This window comes from Emys orbicularis, chromosome 6 (genome assembly GCF_028017835.1).
Source record: "Emys orbicularis isolate rEmyOrb1 chromosome 6, rEmyOrb1.hap1, whole genome shotgun sequence".
Classification (NCBI taxonomy): domain Eukaryota; kingdom Metazoa; phylum Chordata; order Testudines; family Emydidae; genus Emys; species Emys orbicularis.
In genome coordinates, this window is record NC_088688.1 from 61,455,609 (window position 1) to 61,471,520 (window position 15,912).

The 15,912-nt window shown below is 43.9% G+C and overlaps 1 protein-coding gene across 1 annotated transcript in view; it reads left to right on the top strand.

The window, feature by feature from the left end:
* Positions 1-15,912, top strand: part of CAST (calpastatin) — a 97,546-nt gene extending 81,634 nt beyond the window's left edge. The window contains exons 26-31 of the mRNA XM_065405995.1: positions 4,216-4,308; positions 5,778-5,831; positions 6,577-6,666; positions 9,601-9,690; positions 10,990-11,061; positions 14,576-15,912. Coding sequence (XP_065262067.1) covers positions 4,216-4,308; positions 5,778-5,831; positions 6,577-6,666; positions 9,601-9,690; positions 10,990-11,040 — 378 coding nt within the window. The 3' untranslated portion in view covers positions 11,041-11,061; positions 14,576-15,912. The remainder of the gene's footprint in view (positions 1-4,215; positions 4,309-5,777; positions 5,832-6,576; positions 6,667-9,600; positions 9,691-10,989; positions 11,062-14,575) is intronic.

A 15,912-nucleotide genomic window follows, 5' to 3' on the forward strand; every position in this document is an offset into this window, starting at 1 on the left:
CATCTGTGAACTCCTACCTGCCTCTGAGGGGTACTGCTTGGGAGTCACCTAAGTTGAATGGACATGAGCAAGCACTCGAAGAAGCAAATACAGTTACCCTTTCCATCACTGGTGTTCTTCGAGATGTGTTGCTCATGTCCATTCCTCAACCCGCCCTCCTTCCCCACTGTCTGAGTTTCCGGCAAGAAGGAACTGAGGGTGCAGGGAACCGGCAGCGTCCCTTATACCACAGCATGTGCGCACCACTCCAGGGGGCGTCAGAGCCGGTCCCCTACGGATACTGCTGAGGGAAAAACTTCTGGCACTGGTGCATGTGGCGAGCACACACACACCTAAGTTGAATGGACATGAGCAACACATCTCGAAGAACACCAGTTAAGGAAAAAGGTAACTGTCTTTTTTTTTTTTTTTTACTGTAAATGGCTAGTTATTTTTTAATATGTGCTGAAGAATATACATATATCTAATCAAATACCACATAAAACAGCCTAAACAAAAACATACAGATTTGATTGCAGAATGAATGCTTCCCTCTTTCATATTGTATTCAGGAAATTGTGATCTTAATCATATTTATGTTTAAAACCATCTGTGGCTGCAGCTAATTCTGACTGTTTCCTAACTAATAAGAGACACAGACTACTGACCTTTGTGATATTTGGCTGGCAAGAACCTTGCATTTTTATACATTCTGAGCATGGCTGGGAAGCTGCAACACAAAGCAATGCCATTATAAGAGTGTTAACCTTGTGTTTGAACTAGTGCAGTAGATGGATGAGTTCTAATGTGGTGGCATAATGTGCTGAACACGTAATAAGCAAAAAGCAACAGAGGGTCCTGTGGCACCTTTGAGACTAACAGAAGTATCAGGAGCATAAGCTTTCGTGGGTAAGAACCTCACTTCTTCAGATGCAAGTAATGGAAATCTCCAGAGGCAGGTATAAATCAGTATGGAGATAACGAGGTTAGTTCAGTCAGGGAGGGTGAGGTGCTCTGCTAGCAGTTGAGGTGTGAGCACCAAGGGAGGAGAAACTGCTTCTGTAGTTGAATAGCCATTCACAGTCTTTGTTTAATCCTGATCTGATGGTGTCAAATTTGCAAATGAACTGGAGCTCAGCAGTTTCTCTTTGGAGTCTGGTCCTGAAGTTTTTTTGCTGTAAGATGGCTACCTTTACATCTGCTATTGTGTGTCCAGGGAGGTTGAAGTGTTCTCCTACAGGTTTTTGTATATTGCCATTCCTGATCTGACTTGTGTCCATTTATCCTCTTGCGTAGTGACTGTCCAGTTTGGCCAATGTACATAGCAGAGGGGCATTGCTGGCACATGATGGCATATATAACATTGGTGGACGTGCAGGTGAATGAGCCGGTGATGTTGTAGCTGATCTGGTTAGGTCCTGTGATGGTGTTGCTGGTGTAGATATGTGGGCAGAGTTGGCATCGAGGTTTGTTGCATGGGTTGGTTCCTGAGTTGTTATGGTGCGGTGCATGGTTGCTGGTGAGAATATGCTTAAGGTTGGCGGGTTGTCTGTGGGCGAGGACTGGCCTGCCTCCCAAGGTCTGTGAAAGTGAGGGATCATTGTCCAGGATGGGTTGTAGATCACTGATGATGCGTTGGAGAGGTTTAAGCTGAGGACTGTAGGTGATGGCCAGTGGAGTTCTGTTGGTTTCTTTTTTGGGCCTGTCTTGTAGCAGGAGGCTTCTGGGTACACGTCTGGCTCTGTTGATTTGTTTCTTTATTTCCTTGTGTGGGTATCGTAGTTTTGAGAATGCTTGGTGAAGATCTTGTAGGTGTTGGTCTCTGTCTGAGGGGTTGGAGCAGATGCGATTGTACCTCAGTGCTTGGCTGTAGACGATGGATCGTGTGGTGTGTCCGGGGTGGAAGCTGGAGGCATGAAGGAGGCGTAGCGGTCGGTGGGTTTTCGGTATAGGGTGGTGTTAACGTGGCCATTGCTTATTTGTACGGTGGTGTCTAGGAAGTGGACCTCCCGTGTAGATTGGTCCAGGCTGAGGTTGATGGTGGGGTGGAAGCTGTTGAAATCATGGTGGAATTCTTCCAGGGTCTCCTTCCCATGGGTCCAGATGATGAAGATGTCATCAATGTAGCGTAGGTAGAGAAGGGGCGTGAGTGGACGAGAGCTGAGGAAGCGTTGTTCCAGGTCAGCCATAAAAATGTTGGCATATTGTGGGGCCATGCGGGTGCCCATAGCGGTGCCACTGGTCTGGAGGTATATATTGTCACCAAATTTGAAATAATTGTGCGTGAGGATAAAGTCACAGAGCTCAGCAATAAGTTGTGCTGTGTCATCATCAGGGATACTGTTCCTGACAGCTTGGATTCCATCTGTGTGTGGGATGTTTGTGTAGAGAGCCTCTACATCCATGGTGGCTAGGATGGTGTTTTCTGGGAGGTCACCAATGCATTGTAGTTTTCTCAGGAAATCTGTGGTGTCACGGAGATAGCTGGGAGTGCTGGTGGCGTAGGGTCTGAGTAGGGAGTCCACATATCCAGACAGTCCTTCAGTGAGAGTGCCAATGCCCGAGATGATGGGGCGTCCAGGATTTCCAGGTTTGTGGATCTTGGGTAGTAGATAGAATAACCCCGGTCGGGGCTCTAAGGGTATGTTGATTTGTTCCTGTGTTAGTGTAGGGAGTGTCCTGAGTAGATGGTGCAGTTTCTTAGTGTATTCCTCAGTGGGATCTGAGGAAAGTGGCCTGTAGAATTTGGTATTGGAGAGTTGTCTGGCAGCCTCCTTCTGGTAGTCAGACCTGTTCATGATGACAACAGCACCTCCTTTATCAGCCTCTTTGATGATAATGTCAGGGTGGTTTCTGAGGCTGTGGATGGCATTGCGTCCTGCACGACTTAGGTTATGAGGCAAGCGATGATGTTGTTTTTCCACAATTTCTGCCTGTGCACGTCGGCGGAAGCATTCTATGTATAGGTCCAGACTGTCATTTCGACCCTCAAGAGGAGTCCATGTGGAGTTCTTCTTCCTGTGTTGTTGGTGGGAGGGTATCTGTGTATCAGTGCGGTATTCAGTGTTATCTTGAAAGTATTCTTTGAGTCGGAGGCGGCGAAAGTAGGCTTCCAGATCACCGCAGAACTGTATCATGTTCGTGGGGGTGCTGGGACAAAAAGAGAGTCCCCGAGATAGGACAGACTCTTCTGCTGGGTTGAGTGTGTAGCTGGATAAATTGACGATATTGCTGGGTGAGATAGGGGTACCCCTGTTGTGGCCCCATGTGGCAGGTAGGATTTTAGACAGCTTACGGTCCTTTTTCCTTTGTAGAGAGGTGAAGTGTGTAATGTAGATCTCCTGTCTTATTTTAGTAAAGTCCATTTGTGTGGAGGGTTGGTTATTTATGAAGTCTCCAGGTTGGAGAGCTCTTTCTTGATGTTTTTCTGTTTGCTGTATAGGATGCTGATCAGGTGGTTCCTCGGTTTCTTTGATAGTGTATGGCATAATCTCTCACTGTGGTCTGTGCAGTATGTAGATAGCAATGGATTTTTCACCTTCAGTCCATTTGGTATGATGTCCATCCGTTCGCATTTGGAAAGGAAGATGATATCTGTCTGTATTTGTGCAAGTTTCTTCATGAGGTTGATAGATTTCCATTCCATAGGGCTAAATGCAGTGCTTTGCATGGTGTCAAGTATCAGAGGGGTAGCCGTGTTAGTCTGAATCTGTAAAAAAGCAACAGAGGGTCCTGTGGCACCTTTAAGACTAACAGAAGTATCGGGAGCATAAGCTTTCGTGGGTAAGAACCTCACTTAATAAGCAGTTGAGTTGTTATCTAGCTGAGAAGCAGAACTGAAAATGTATTTGAAGAAAATAGTATCTGTTGTCATTTTGGAATTTTTAACCATATTAAAATTGTATATCTGTTGAGAGGCAAGAATTTTTCAAGCTTTATACCCAAAATGCAAGGTTCATGGTTAAACAAATGTGTACACATTTCCACTGATCCTGAACTCTAGCATATAAAAATGTTGTTGTTCTCCTAGAACTTTTATCTAAAAAGGTACTTCTATAAGACCTACCACTCAAAAAATTCTCTGTTTAATAAAGTCATCCTAGCATATCTATTCGTTTGGGTCACCTATTGTATGATATGCAATTACAGAAGCAGTAAATTACAGATTACTCTTACTAGACCCCATCGTTCTAATGGAGGAGATTAGTAATAGTGTTGTTTATTTCATATTCTTAGGAAGGTGCTAAATCTGAACACAAAGACAAACTTGGGGACAGAGATGATACAATCCCTCCTGATTACAGGCATATTCTGGATTCAGATGAGCAGGTAAACAGAACCAAATACCTCAGTGGCTGCATTATGAATTTAGAGTCAGTCATCTTAACACTGCAGCAAGTCAGTTTTCCCATCAGTAGAGTTGTGTGAGCAACCATTGGAGTTACATAAGTGACTCCTATCTATTGGAGTTACCTATATAAATCCCCACACTGAAGATAGGAGAATAAATCCCCAAACCATTATGTGTTTGATGCAAAAAAAAATGGACTGTTCCTTTTACATTGATCAAAGTCAGAATGGTTAAGCCACTTCAAACAGCCATCAGCGATCAATGTAGCCAGGAAGTGAAAACTTAGGCCTTAAAATCACCGTGACTATTATTCCCTTCTCATCTTAGTAAAGCATTGTAAGATCTGTGGATGAAAAACATTACATAAGTACTATTGTTTGTGTGGAACCTGGCAGAATAAAGTCTTGTGAAGCTGTCACTTATTTTACTGAATCACTGCAATGCCAAGGGAGTGAATGATCTTGCTCAACAAATGGGAGCCAGACAAAGGGTGTCCCAGCTAGCGTGACCAGTCCCGATTTTATCGGGATTGCCCCGATACTTACTTATTTGTCCCGCGTCCCGACCGATGTTCGGTCGGGATGCGAATTGTCCTGATATTTTGCCCTCCAGCGCACAGGCGGAGGGGGCTTGTGCCCCCCCCGCCCCAACTCTGCCCGGGCCCTGTCCTGACTCCTCCCTCTCCCTCCCCCATTGGATCCCTCCCCAAATCCCCACCCTGGCCCTGGCCCCAGCCCCGCCCCCTCACTGCCCCATTGGATTCCTCCCCAAATCCCTGCCCTGGCCCTGCCTCTTCCCCAAGCATTCCTCCTCCTCCTCCCCCCTCCCTCCCAGGCTTGCGCTAATCAGCTGTATGGCGGCGCAAGCACTGGAGGGAGGGAGAGAAGCAGGACGCGGCAGCCTGCTCAGGGGAGGTGGAGGCAGAGCGAAGGTGAGCTGGTGCGGTGGGGCGGGGCGTGGAGCTGCCGGTGGCTCAGTCCCCACCAATTTTTCCTATTCTCTTGGGGTTGTGTTTTTGTTTTTGTTTTTTGTTTTTCCCCTCCGCCGCCGGCTCTTGGTTTGTTTGTTTGTTGTTTGCTCCACCGGCAACCGCCTCCCCCCCCCCCCCACATCCTGATATTTCACGTCTCTCATCTGGTCACCCTAGTCCCAGCCAATTCTCCTCTACTGGAAGGATAAAGGGTGAGATGCAAGGCCTTCAGGGGGATGTTAAAGCAGGGAAAAAACGTGCGATCACAAGAATCTGATGAAAGAGGCTGTGTAGGTATAATAAATGGATTGTAAAGTGGATAGGACAGTAAAGCATCATAAATAAAGTTACTGTGAATAATAACTAGTAGTGTCAAGTGAAGAATGGAAGAGCCTATTTTACTTTCAGTTTGATTCATCAGCTCAAACTAAGGGTTATGTAATAAATGTAACCATTTCATCCTATCTGTTTTTTAAGGGTAAACCAGTAAAGCCAACAGCAAAAGAGGATGTGAAACCCAAAGAACCAAAGGTAAAAGTCATTACAGTTTTATTCTGCACTGATCCCTTCCTGACTGTGCTCTGAATCAAATGCTGTTCTAAACAATGTTATCTTTGATTCAATAGCACTATATATTGCAAATTCTCAAAAATGCTGTTGAATAGATGTAGAAATATTGTGCCTATTTAAGTGAGAGTGAAGACTTTCAAATGGGCAACACTTATAATGTAGATATTACACATACGAAACTACATTAAAAGAATGTTAAAGTTGTAAAGTCAAGTACTGAAAAGTTCAGAAATGCCAGAATTAAGGCTGCATATGCAGTCTGGCAATCAAAATTAGGCCGAACTACCAGCTTCACCTGTAATAAGAACATGGGGACCAAGATTTTAAAAAATGAATTCTTAAAAGCATATTTAAGAACCTAAATAAGTAGCCTGACTTTCAAAAAATGCTGAGCATTAATTGCTCTTACTGATTTCAAAATAGTAGCACTTTTTGAAAATCAGGAAACTGGGTTAGGTCCTTAAATATGGATTTGGGAATCAATTGTTAAAAATTTCAGCCATGTGATTTCAGGGAGCTGCAGCTACACTGGGAACAGAACTATGCTGTCTGAACAGCTTTGTGGATTGGGTTTAAGTGCTAAGGATTTATTATTTTTTTTTATTTTTGTCGGTTGGTTTTTTGCTGTAGTTGATCATTTTAGAGTACAATCCCGTGACTCCTTTTGCATTCTATACTTTATGACTGATGATAGTTTCTATTGCAGAAGCCTACAGATGATTCTGCAGCTATTGATGCTCTATCAGGGGACTTTGATAATTGTGCAAAAACTCCTCCCACACCACAACACTCAAAGGTAAGACATTTTCTCCCGAAGGATTTGCAAAATAGTATATTTGCATGACCCCCACAGGCGTAGGTTTGCATTACATTTCTTTGCTTTGGCTCTATTTGTATTTAGACTTGCACTCTCCCATATAAGAGCATTTGAGAGGGTAACTTAAAGGGACACTGTTAAGGCTTCATTGTTGGCCTGACGTACTTTTAGAAGAAGTGTGAGAATTAACTGGGTTCAAAAAAGAACTAGAAGGTCCATCATTGGCTATTAGCCAAGATTGTCAGGGATGCAACCCCATGCTCTGGGTATCCTTAAACCTCTGACTGCCAGAAGCTGGGACTGAATGACAGGGAATGAATCACCTGATAATTGCCTTGTGCTGTTCATTCCCTCTGAAGCATCTGGCACTGGCCATTGTCATATGACAGGATACTGGGCTAGACCATGGGTATGTCCATTCTTATGCAGGGGATCCCAATTTTTTCAGTTGTCTTCTTTGGATGAAGATCAGGAGGAAATAAGAGTAGATATATAAGTAGGGCTGGAGCTGTGTGTGGCCTTGATGGTGAAGACAAAAATCCTGATGAAGTAATCTTCAGAGCAATGAGAGAGGAAGGTGGATTTCAGTAGCAGCATTTGTATAGACTGGGGTGGGACAAGAGGAAACAGGGAGGCAAAGAGGAGAAATCTTGACTTCATTACTGCAAGAATGACCAAGGTTTAGGGGAAGGTTGGAACAAAGAGGAAACTGAAGGTGCTGTAGAAGTAGTGATAGAAGGGCAGACTTGATAGTGTCTGAAGAGAGCTTGGATGTGTGAGGGAGCAGAGGAGAGAGAGAATTCAAATCCAGCATCAACATTGTCAGCCCATTTGTTGGGGAGGATAAGGGAGTTGACAGCAGGGATGAAGAAGTAAGAGGATTTGGGATGAAAAATGAACAGTTCAGTTTGTATCCTATTGAGTTTGAGATTGTGGTACGACATTCACTTGGAACGGTCAGAGATGCAGGTGGAGATGTGAGACTGTGCAGATGGGAAAGGCGGGTGGTAGGGAGGTACATTTGGGAGTCAGGCGCATAGAGATGGTGCCATAGTTAAATCTATAGGAATGGATGCTGCTGCTCTGGAGAATATAGAGGGAGACGAAGGATTAAATCTGGAATTGGAGAAAAGCACTGTGAAGGTCAAACTTCCTTCATGCTTGCTGTCCCCATCAATCCACTTGGGCTGTGCCAGCAAAACAGCACTCTCATGGCCTTTTGTATCATTGGAAAAATGGATTCATCCTAAATGGCTCATTTTACGTGACCAGAACACGCTGGGGTGATTGGGGGATATTGAGTGCTAAGATTCACGAACTGTGTTGTTAGATTTTCTAGAAGTGATCACTGCTGGCTAAATTAGGCTTCATTTAGTCAACCCCTATAACCATTTATTTGCTCCCGTTTGCTACCTCTCCCTCCCCTTGATAAATAACCCCCCTAGCTCCCTCATCCACAGCCAGAAGAAATCACATCACCTGAGTTGGTGAAGAGCCTTCGTTCTCCACTGGCTTCCCACAGTCACAGAACGGTCTCCATGCCAGTTCTTCCCTGCCTCACTCCTGGCAACCTGATGTGATCCACCTCCCCTGCTTGTTTCCAGCCTCAGGGTCAAATTGGGAACTGGCAGCAGTGAAGGGTGTCACTTTAGGAGCACAGTGTGGGAGAGGTATGGGGATTCTCAGCTGGGAAGAGGCAAGTATGGTTGGGATTTTGACCACCTGAGAGTCCGGACTCAGCTTGGCCTCCCAGCAGTCAAAAATGAATTTTCCTGCCCAGCACAGCAACTTCTACTGGGAGCCAGTTCACAAGTGACCCCCGTGAGTTAGCTGGTTTTCTCAAGATTAAAACATAAAATCCCAATTACTGAGAGGCAGGTACCAGTGATCTCCCATTTAAAACATTTACTGTGATTCTGCCACGTGATTTCTTTTTTGTTCCATACTGCCAGTAAGAAATGCCCTATTAAACTGAGAGGTACAAAGCAGGATACAATTCCCAAAAAGGGAGGTGATTCTGTTTCCAGAGAGGCCCGCTGACTAAAGTAGAACAATAGGAAGCTGCCTGGTCACCTCCTGGCCTCGGGGTGGAGACAGCGACAAAGTTTAACTACATCTCTCTTTCCAATGATGGAGGACTTTTCTCAGGACTCCCCACCATTGATAGGAGAATAAACAACAAAATTCCCTTTGTTACATGAGTTCAACCATTGCTAAGTACATTAAATAAAATGTATTCCTGAACTGTAAATACTAATTTATTAGTTCTCATTCACTGCTTGAGAATGCATCTTTTTCATCTCCTCCAAATAAACTTATTTTTTTCTACTAGGACAAGAAATGTGGTTGTTTGGGGCTGTTCTTTGGACTTGTCCCAGATCTTTTAACAGTTGTTGGCACTGATTTCATGACTCTGTACCCTGACTCATTTAACCACCCTTTCTCACATTATAACTGAGTCAAGCGTTCGCCTAATCCTTGAAAGGAACTCTTTGCCTTGAGTAATCAACAAAGCTAAATGAGAGTAACTTATTTCTTTATCTTTCCAAAACTCCTTCTTCCTCAGCATGCGCACACAACATATACCATACATCCTCAGTAAGCCATCTAAGGATACAATGTTTAAATAAATGGTACAAGTCCCATAAAATATAGTTTCTGTCTGTGGAGTGAGGGGCAGATTCTCAGGTGCAGTGCACCTGCTTTGTACTGAAGATGGAATCTGGCCACATAGCCAGTACAATAGGCCAGCAGACAATCAGCTTCATCACCTCTGCCCTTTCTGCTGCCAGACAAGGGGGCTCCTCAGTGCTAGACAGGGATCTAGCCCAAATATTCTAGACTCCATTTGATTCTGGAAGACGGTAACTCTTCTTTCTCTTTGTTTGAAAGTGAATTTGTTTCTGATGACAGGTGTCAGGATTAGAGGACAAAAGTGGAAAGGAAGCTGCCACCACGAAACCAGCCACAAAGGACGGTGGAAAACCTGAAGATCCTAAAACGGTAGAACCAAGTCCTAATATGGATAGGGCTGGATTGTTGAACAATATGAGTGTGGAGATGGGCAACTTGGATCTGGAATCATTTTATTTGGGCATTAGAGTTTGGGGAAAGTGTTCTCAAATAACAGGTTCTGTTTGACCCACTTTTGTATGTATGCAAGGGAGTGGCACTTAACTATTTCAGGAGATGTTGTGGACCTGCTTTGGCTTAAAAAAGTGTCTGCTTCAAAAGAGGGTAAATCCCATACAGCATACCAGGTAGATGTGGGCTCTGTGTATTCATATGTTCCTGAAGACACTCAAACGCCTCATTCTCACCTTCAGAGCTTCTTGCCCACAGCCCTGTTCTTGTCTGTCGCTGCCCTCCTCACCCCACTCCCTTTGTCTACTTCTCCCACTTGTGATTCCACCCTTTCTTTCATCTCCTCTATCTGGAGCAACCTTTCTCCTCTCCTGCTTCCAGTAACCTTATTCTCCCATGTCAAGTCCCTTGTCTTCTCCTCTTTTGTCATATGTTTTATGTAATCATTAAATAAAATAATCTGTGCCCGTATATAAATACGTATACAGAATGAATTTGGTGGAGAGGGAAGGTGTGTTAATTTTTTATGTAGTGCATGTCTATAGATGGATATATACTTAATATGAGCAAAACAGCAGAAAGGACCCAAATGTTGCTTGGATTTTCAGCAACCCATAAAGGATCATAGAAACTGGAATTAGACATGGAAATGACCTAGCCCAGTTAATAAACTGATCCATCCATTTATTCCTTTGAGCCAGACTTATAACATCATGTATATCATATTTTTTCAGTGATTGTGATGAACAGCATTTTTCTTTACCAGGAAATTTGCTTTCCAAGGCTTTTATTTAACAACAGTTGAGCTGACTAGCAAATTTAGATTTAAAAGCATTGCATCAGGAACATTTTATATTACCAGTTAGGAGGACATTTTCTAACGTTAAAAGTTGTCTGGCTGCCGATAGCTATACCCTATAGCTATGGCCCAGTAGATGTCAAGATAATAGTGAGGGAGGAGATCAGCCACACATACCAAAATAAAATATGGGATAGGGAAAAATAAGGAGAAATGGACTCATACGAAGTTACAAATACATTTTGCTGAATGATCACCCTTTTTTCCCTCCCTGTTACTGCTAATGAGCATGTCTCACAGATTCAGATCATTTAGATGCTGCCATTATCACTTCTAATCTATCATTATGTTGTTTTAATTTCTAATCTGAAACAGTAAATTATAGCTCATCCATGCTTTGTTTTACTTTTCCTTTTTAGGCAAAGGAGCAGTCCTCCAGTGCAAAACCTGAGAGCCAAAAAACAAGTTAAACTTTAATATTACAGTATTGGGTAAGATATAGCTTTAAGCCATCCTCTTAGTTACCACAAAGACAATCTACATTAATGAGATGAGACCATTTCACAAGGCCAACTGGAACCAAGTTGTAGTTCATTTTTAGACCAAATACGCAGGACTTCACTGTAGAGAATCCTAGACAGGAAAGCCCTACTATCTCTTCTAGCACACGCTCCTCTCACCTCCCACCAAACCAGAACAGAATTGCTTCCTGCAATTAATTTTCAAGAGCTTTTGGATAGTTTAATTTTAAAGATCTCAGGTGATGCCACTGCTTCCTTTGTGAGACCATTTCACAGACTAATAACCCTCACTGTCAAAAAGTTATTCCTAATATTCTATATAAACAGTCTTTCTTCTTCGAGTGCTGGTCCCTTGGTGTATTTCACCGTGGGCACGCATGTGCTCCATGCGGCCGGAGAAGTTTGAAAGCAGTGTCCGTTGGTCTACACATGCACACTTGCTCACCCCATGCCTCCGACTGAGGAGATAAAGGGGTGGGAGGGGGAGCAGACTGACCGCCTCTCCAGTTCCTTCTCAGCACCACATGGGTCCAGGTTGGAACCTCCAGTGTCCAAAGCTTCAGCTTTCTCCTTTTTCTGTGAACATATCTATGTCTATTTATCGGTAAATAGGTTTTGAAGTGTTTATAGTTTTATCTGATAACCATAAGACACTAAAGCTAGTTAGCCGCCCTGTCATGAGGAGCCCCACCCCCCATTCTTCATTTGGGGTACTGGACTATGCCCAGGACACAGGGCTTCAAAATTTGTGCTTCCTGCTTGTGATCCTTCTCGGTCAGCGACAACCACCAACACTGTATGCACCGCCTCGGGGAAGCCCACAACGCGCCAGCAAGGTACGCTATCTGGTATTAGTTCCCCAGTCATACGCACAAACGGCAGGAACTTCACTTTAGGAAGCACCTAATAAAAAGGCCATGAGGCCGCAATCGGACCCAGGCCAGGGAACCCTCTCACCCCACCCTGTACATCTGCCTGACTCAGCAAGGAGTGTGCCTCGTGCCACGAGATACAACTCAGGAGCGAGGGAGTCAACCCCCACGTATGCCTCGTTGGCGTCTTGTCGAGAGAGCAGGAAGCGTTCTCACAGGCATGAATCTAAATCCTCCTTCAAATGCACTTTGAAGAAATCAGATTCAACCCCTGCCTAAACTGAACAAGTCTCTGAGCTCAGCCCAAGAGAACTTAGTATGTCCTAACTCTTAAGGGTATGACAAGAGAGACCAAAAGTCTAGGGCTCCATCAGCACTGAATCGTGACTGGGCAGCAGTGGTGCCTCCTTTACCACCCAAGCACAAACCCTAGGCTCTGTTGGCACCAATGAAGAGCTGTCACCAAGAGCATCAGTTATCTGCGGTACTGACTTTGTCTGCCATGGCTGTGGCACAGACTGTCTCTGCTGTGACTCCTCTAGTTCAGGCAGACAGGACCCCTCACGCTCTGGGAAGAGCTGAGACCTTCGCTCCTCCTGAGGACATCTTCGCTTTCCCAGGTCCAGTGTCTCCTGCTCCATTGGGTCACTCCCTCTCGTCCATCCACACATTGTGCGTTTGACTCCTCCGCTGATGCATCCTTTGGAATGGCAGTCCTTCGTTCGGCTCGGCCATCTGCATCTTTGCACCCTTCTCCTATTTGAGTACAGCTTGTCAATCACCCACAGCGGAATACACAGAGCGACCAGCACTCGCAGAAGAAGAGAAAGATACTTGCCTTGGAGGTGCTTTGATACGTGTGTTGCCTATCTGTATTCCACTACCTGCCCTCCTTGCCATCTGCTTCAGATCACCATTTTGTTCACAGTGGAAAAGGAACTGGAGAGGCAATCTGTCTGCTCCCCTTTATCTCCAGGGTCAGAGGCATAAGGTGAGCAAGGGTGCGTGTGCAGGCCAACAGACAATGCTTTCAAAATTCTCTGGCTGTGGAGCGCATACCTACCCACAATGGAATACAGATAGGGACCCTATCTTGAATAACCTCCGGTTACTATAAGATAAGTAACTTCCTCTTATCTCTTTATTCCTAGATATACCCTCTTGTATGATGATACTTTATCTTGTTGTTTACACCCTTAAAATATCCACAGGCAATTATATTAACTCTTAGTCATCAATTAGTTATATGTAAGGCCCTATCAAATTCACAATCCATTTTGGTCAATTTCATGGCCAGAGGGTTTTAAAATTAGTTGATTTCATGTTGGTATAACCATGGGGACCTGACCCAAAAGGAGGTCGTGGGGGAGGGGTTGCCAAGCTGTTGCAGGGGGTTGCGGGATTGCCACTCTCAGTTCTGCGTAGAAGTGAGAGCTTCCTGCAGCTGGTGGAGGTACCTGGAGATGGGTCTGATCTCCCCCTGAGAGCAGCCATGCAGGGGAAGAGGAAGTCCTATCCCTCCCCAGACCGGCCAGGATTAGCAGCTGGAGCCTGGTAGGAGCCCCCAGCCGGGGTGCCCCCAGCCCTGCCCCTGCCACTCCCTTCCAATAGCTAGATATCATAGGGGAGGTCTGCTTTCATGGTCCTTGGCATCTTTTTCAAGGCTGTGAATTTGCTAGGCCCTAGTTATATGGTGTATATTTAGTCGTTTTAATCTTTCCTCATAATATTGTCCTCAAAGCCTTTAATCATGTTTGTTGCTCTCTGAGTCCCTTCTAACGTGTTGATCTATGTGTCATTCATGTCCCCAGAAGTAAACACAATTTTCTATATATAGACACAGGGTGAAATCCAATGTGAGAGAGTTTATTATCTTCAATGGAGCCAGGATTTCATTCATAGACCGGATTTATCACTTCTTTGTATGTGCAGCCCAATGTCACCTTTTGTTTCTTTTTGCATTAGTACACTACAAATGATAATACCTAAATCACTTTTGGTATTACTTCTTCCTGGGATTCTTTCTCTGTGTTAAGCAACAAAGAGTCCTGTGGCACTTTATAGACTAACAGAAGTATTGGAGCATAAGCTTTCGTGTGTCTCCTCCTTTGGTGTTCACACCTCAACTGCTAGAAGAGGGCCTCATCCTCCCTGATTGAACTAACCTCGTTATCTCTAGACTGATTCTTGCCTGCATATTTATACCTGCCTCTGGAAATTTCCACCACATGCGTCTGACGAAGTGGGTATTCACCCACTTATGCTCCAATACTTCTGTTAGTCTATAAGGTGCCACAGGACTCTTCGTCGCTTTTTACAGATCCAGACTAACACAGCTACCCCTCTGATACTTTTCTCTGGTTGCATCTGAAGAAGTGAGGTTTTTACCCACGAAAGCTTATGCCCAAATAAATCTGTTAGTCTTTAAGGTGCCACCAGACTCCTTGTTGTTTTTGTAGATACAGACTAACACAGCTACACCCTGATACTTTTCTCTGTGTTGTGTATTATTCTCCTCAGATAAAGTGGCTTATGTTTTTCAAGTTGAATTTCCTTTTACATGACAAATGTTTCACTGAATTTCTTCTCTGGAACCTTTTTTTTTCTTCTAGGTGATCGGCACATAGTGTAAAAAGTCTTCATTCTGCTGGTGGACAGTTATTCCCAAAGAACAAAAGCTAATGCAAGAGCGTGAGGTTATTCTGGGTGGTTTTTGTACAGTGTTATTTGCTGGAGGTTTTTCATATCATTTTTCCAGGAATGAATTGGGGTGTTTTTTTTTCCTAACCATTCATGTTATTGTATTGATACATTTTGAAACTTTTTTTGTAATTTCTTCAGTTCTGAGTGGGAAAGGATGCTTTATATTTGTAAGAAGTCTATTTCATAAGAACTTAATAGCAATTCCAGAAACAGCCTGCAAACTTTTGCACATAATCTCCACATAGTGCCTGTAAATGTCAGTAGAGTTCTCTAGGTATGAGCTAGCATTTTTAACATTGCAAAGAATGCATTAAGCATTCTAAGAATGTAATGAGTTTTGGTTAACCTTGGCCTTTCTAGGCTGACTGTATAAGGTATTTCTTTGGGTGAATTATTGGTGAGAAATCATAGGTCAATCACAGATATTTACAGGATAGCAAATTAATAGATGTATCATCTCATCTGGACTCCTAATAATAAAATGTCAAAAGTCTGGACAGTGCCTTTGTTACAGTGTAAAAAAGAGTCTCCCTCTCTCAAATTATGTCACCACAACTGTACTCTTATCCTCTTTGTGCCAGAAGTTTCCTGACTACAGATGCTAATGCGAGTCACCTGCATTCCTGGCCATATCATACTGCAAGAGAGGGAAAGGGGGCCCCTGAAACATAGCAAGAGTCAAATGAATGGGAGCTCCAAGTCAACAGAAAGGGTGGCACTTTTGCAATAATACCAAGTCTCTGCCTCTCCACCCTCTATTGAGACTCCCAAAATGGGTGCAAGAGCAGAAGTTAATGCTATAAGGAATGGTATTAACTTCTATGAACTATATTTACATGGTCCCCAGGGAAACAGCTGGCAAAGAGCAGCCATGCCCTGGCAACCACATTGCAATGCTGAAGATGAGGCTATTCTGTGAGCTGTTGTAGATGTGCTACTTCCCCCAATTTCTGTGGGTTTTTCCCTTCTTTGTGCCTCACAGCAGAGGGAAGCTTAGTGCTATAAGTGCAAGATTCTGGTGTCCTTACTCACAATGAGTAACACTATAAATAGTCTCATTGACTTCGAGGAACTACTCAGTGTGAGGTAATGGTAGATGAAATATTAGCCAGGGTCTCAAAATCTGGTCCTATCTATCTCATGTTCCAGACAACCATTTTCCAGAGAGCTAATATGGAGGATAATCAGAATTATGACAACCTGACAGTCTGTATTGAGAGCCTGTGTCACACTAATAAAGTTTTTA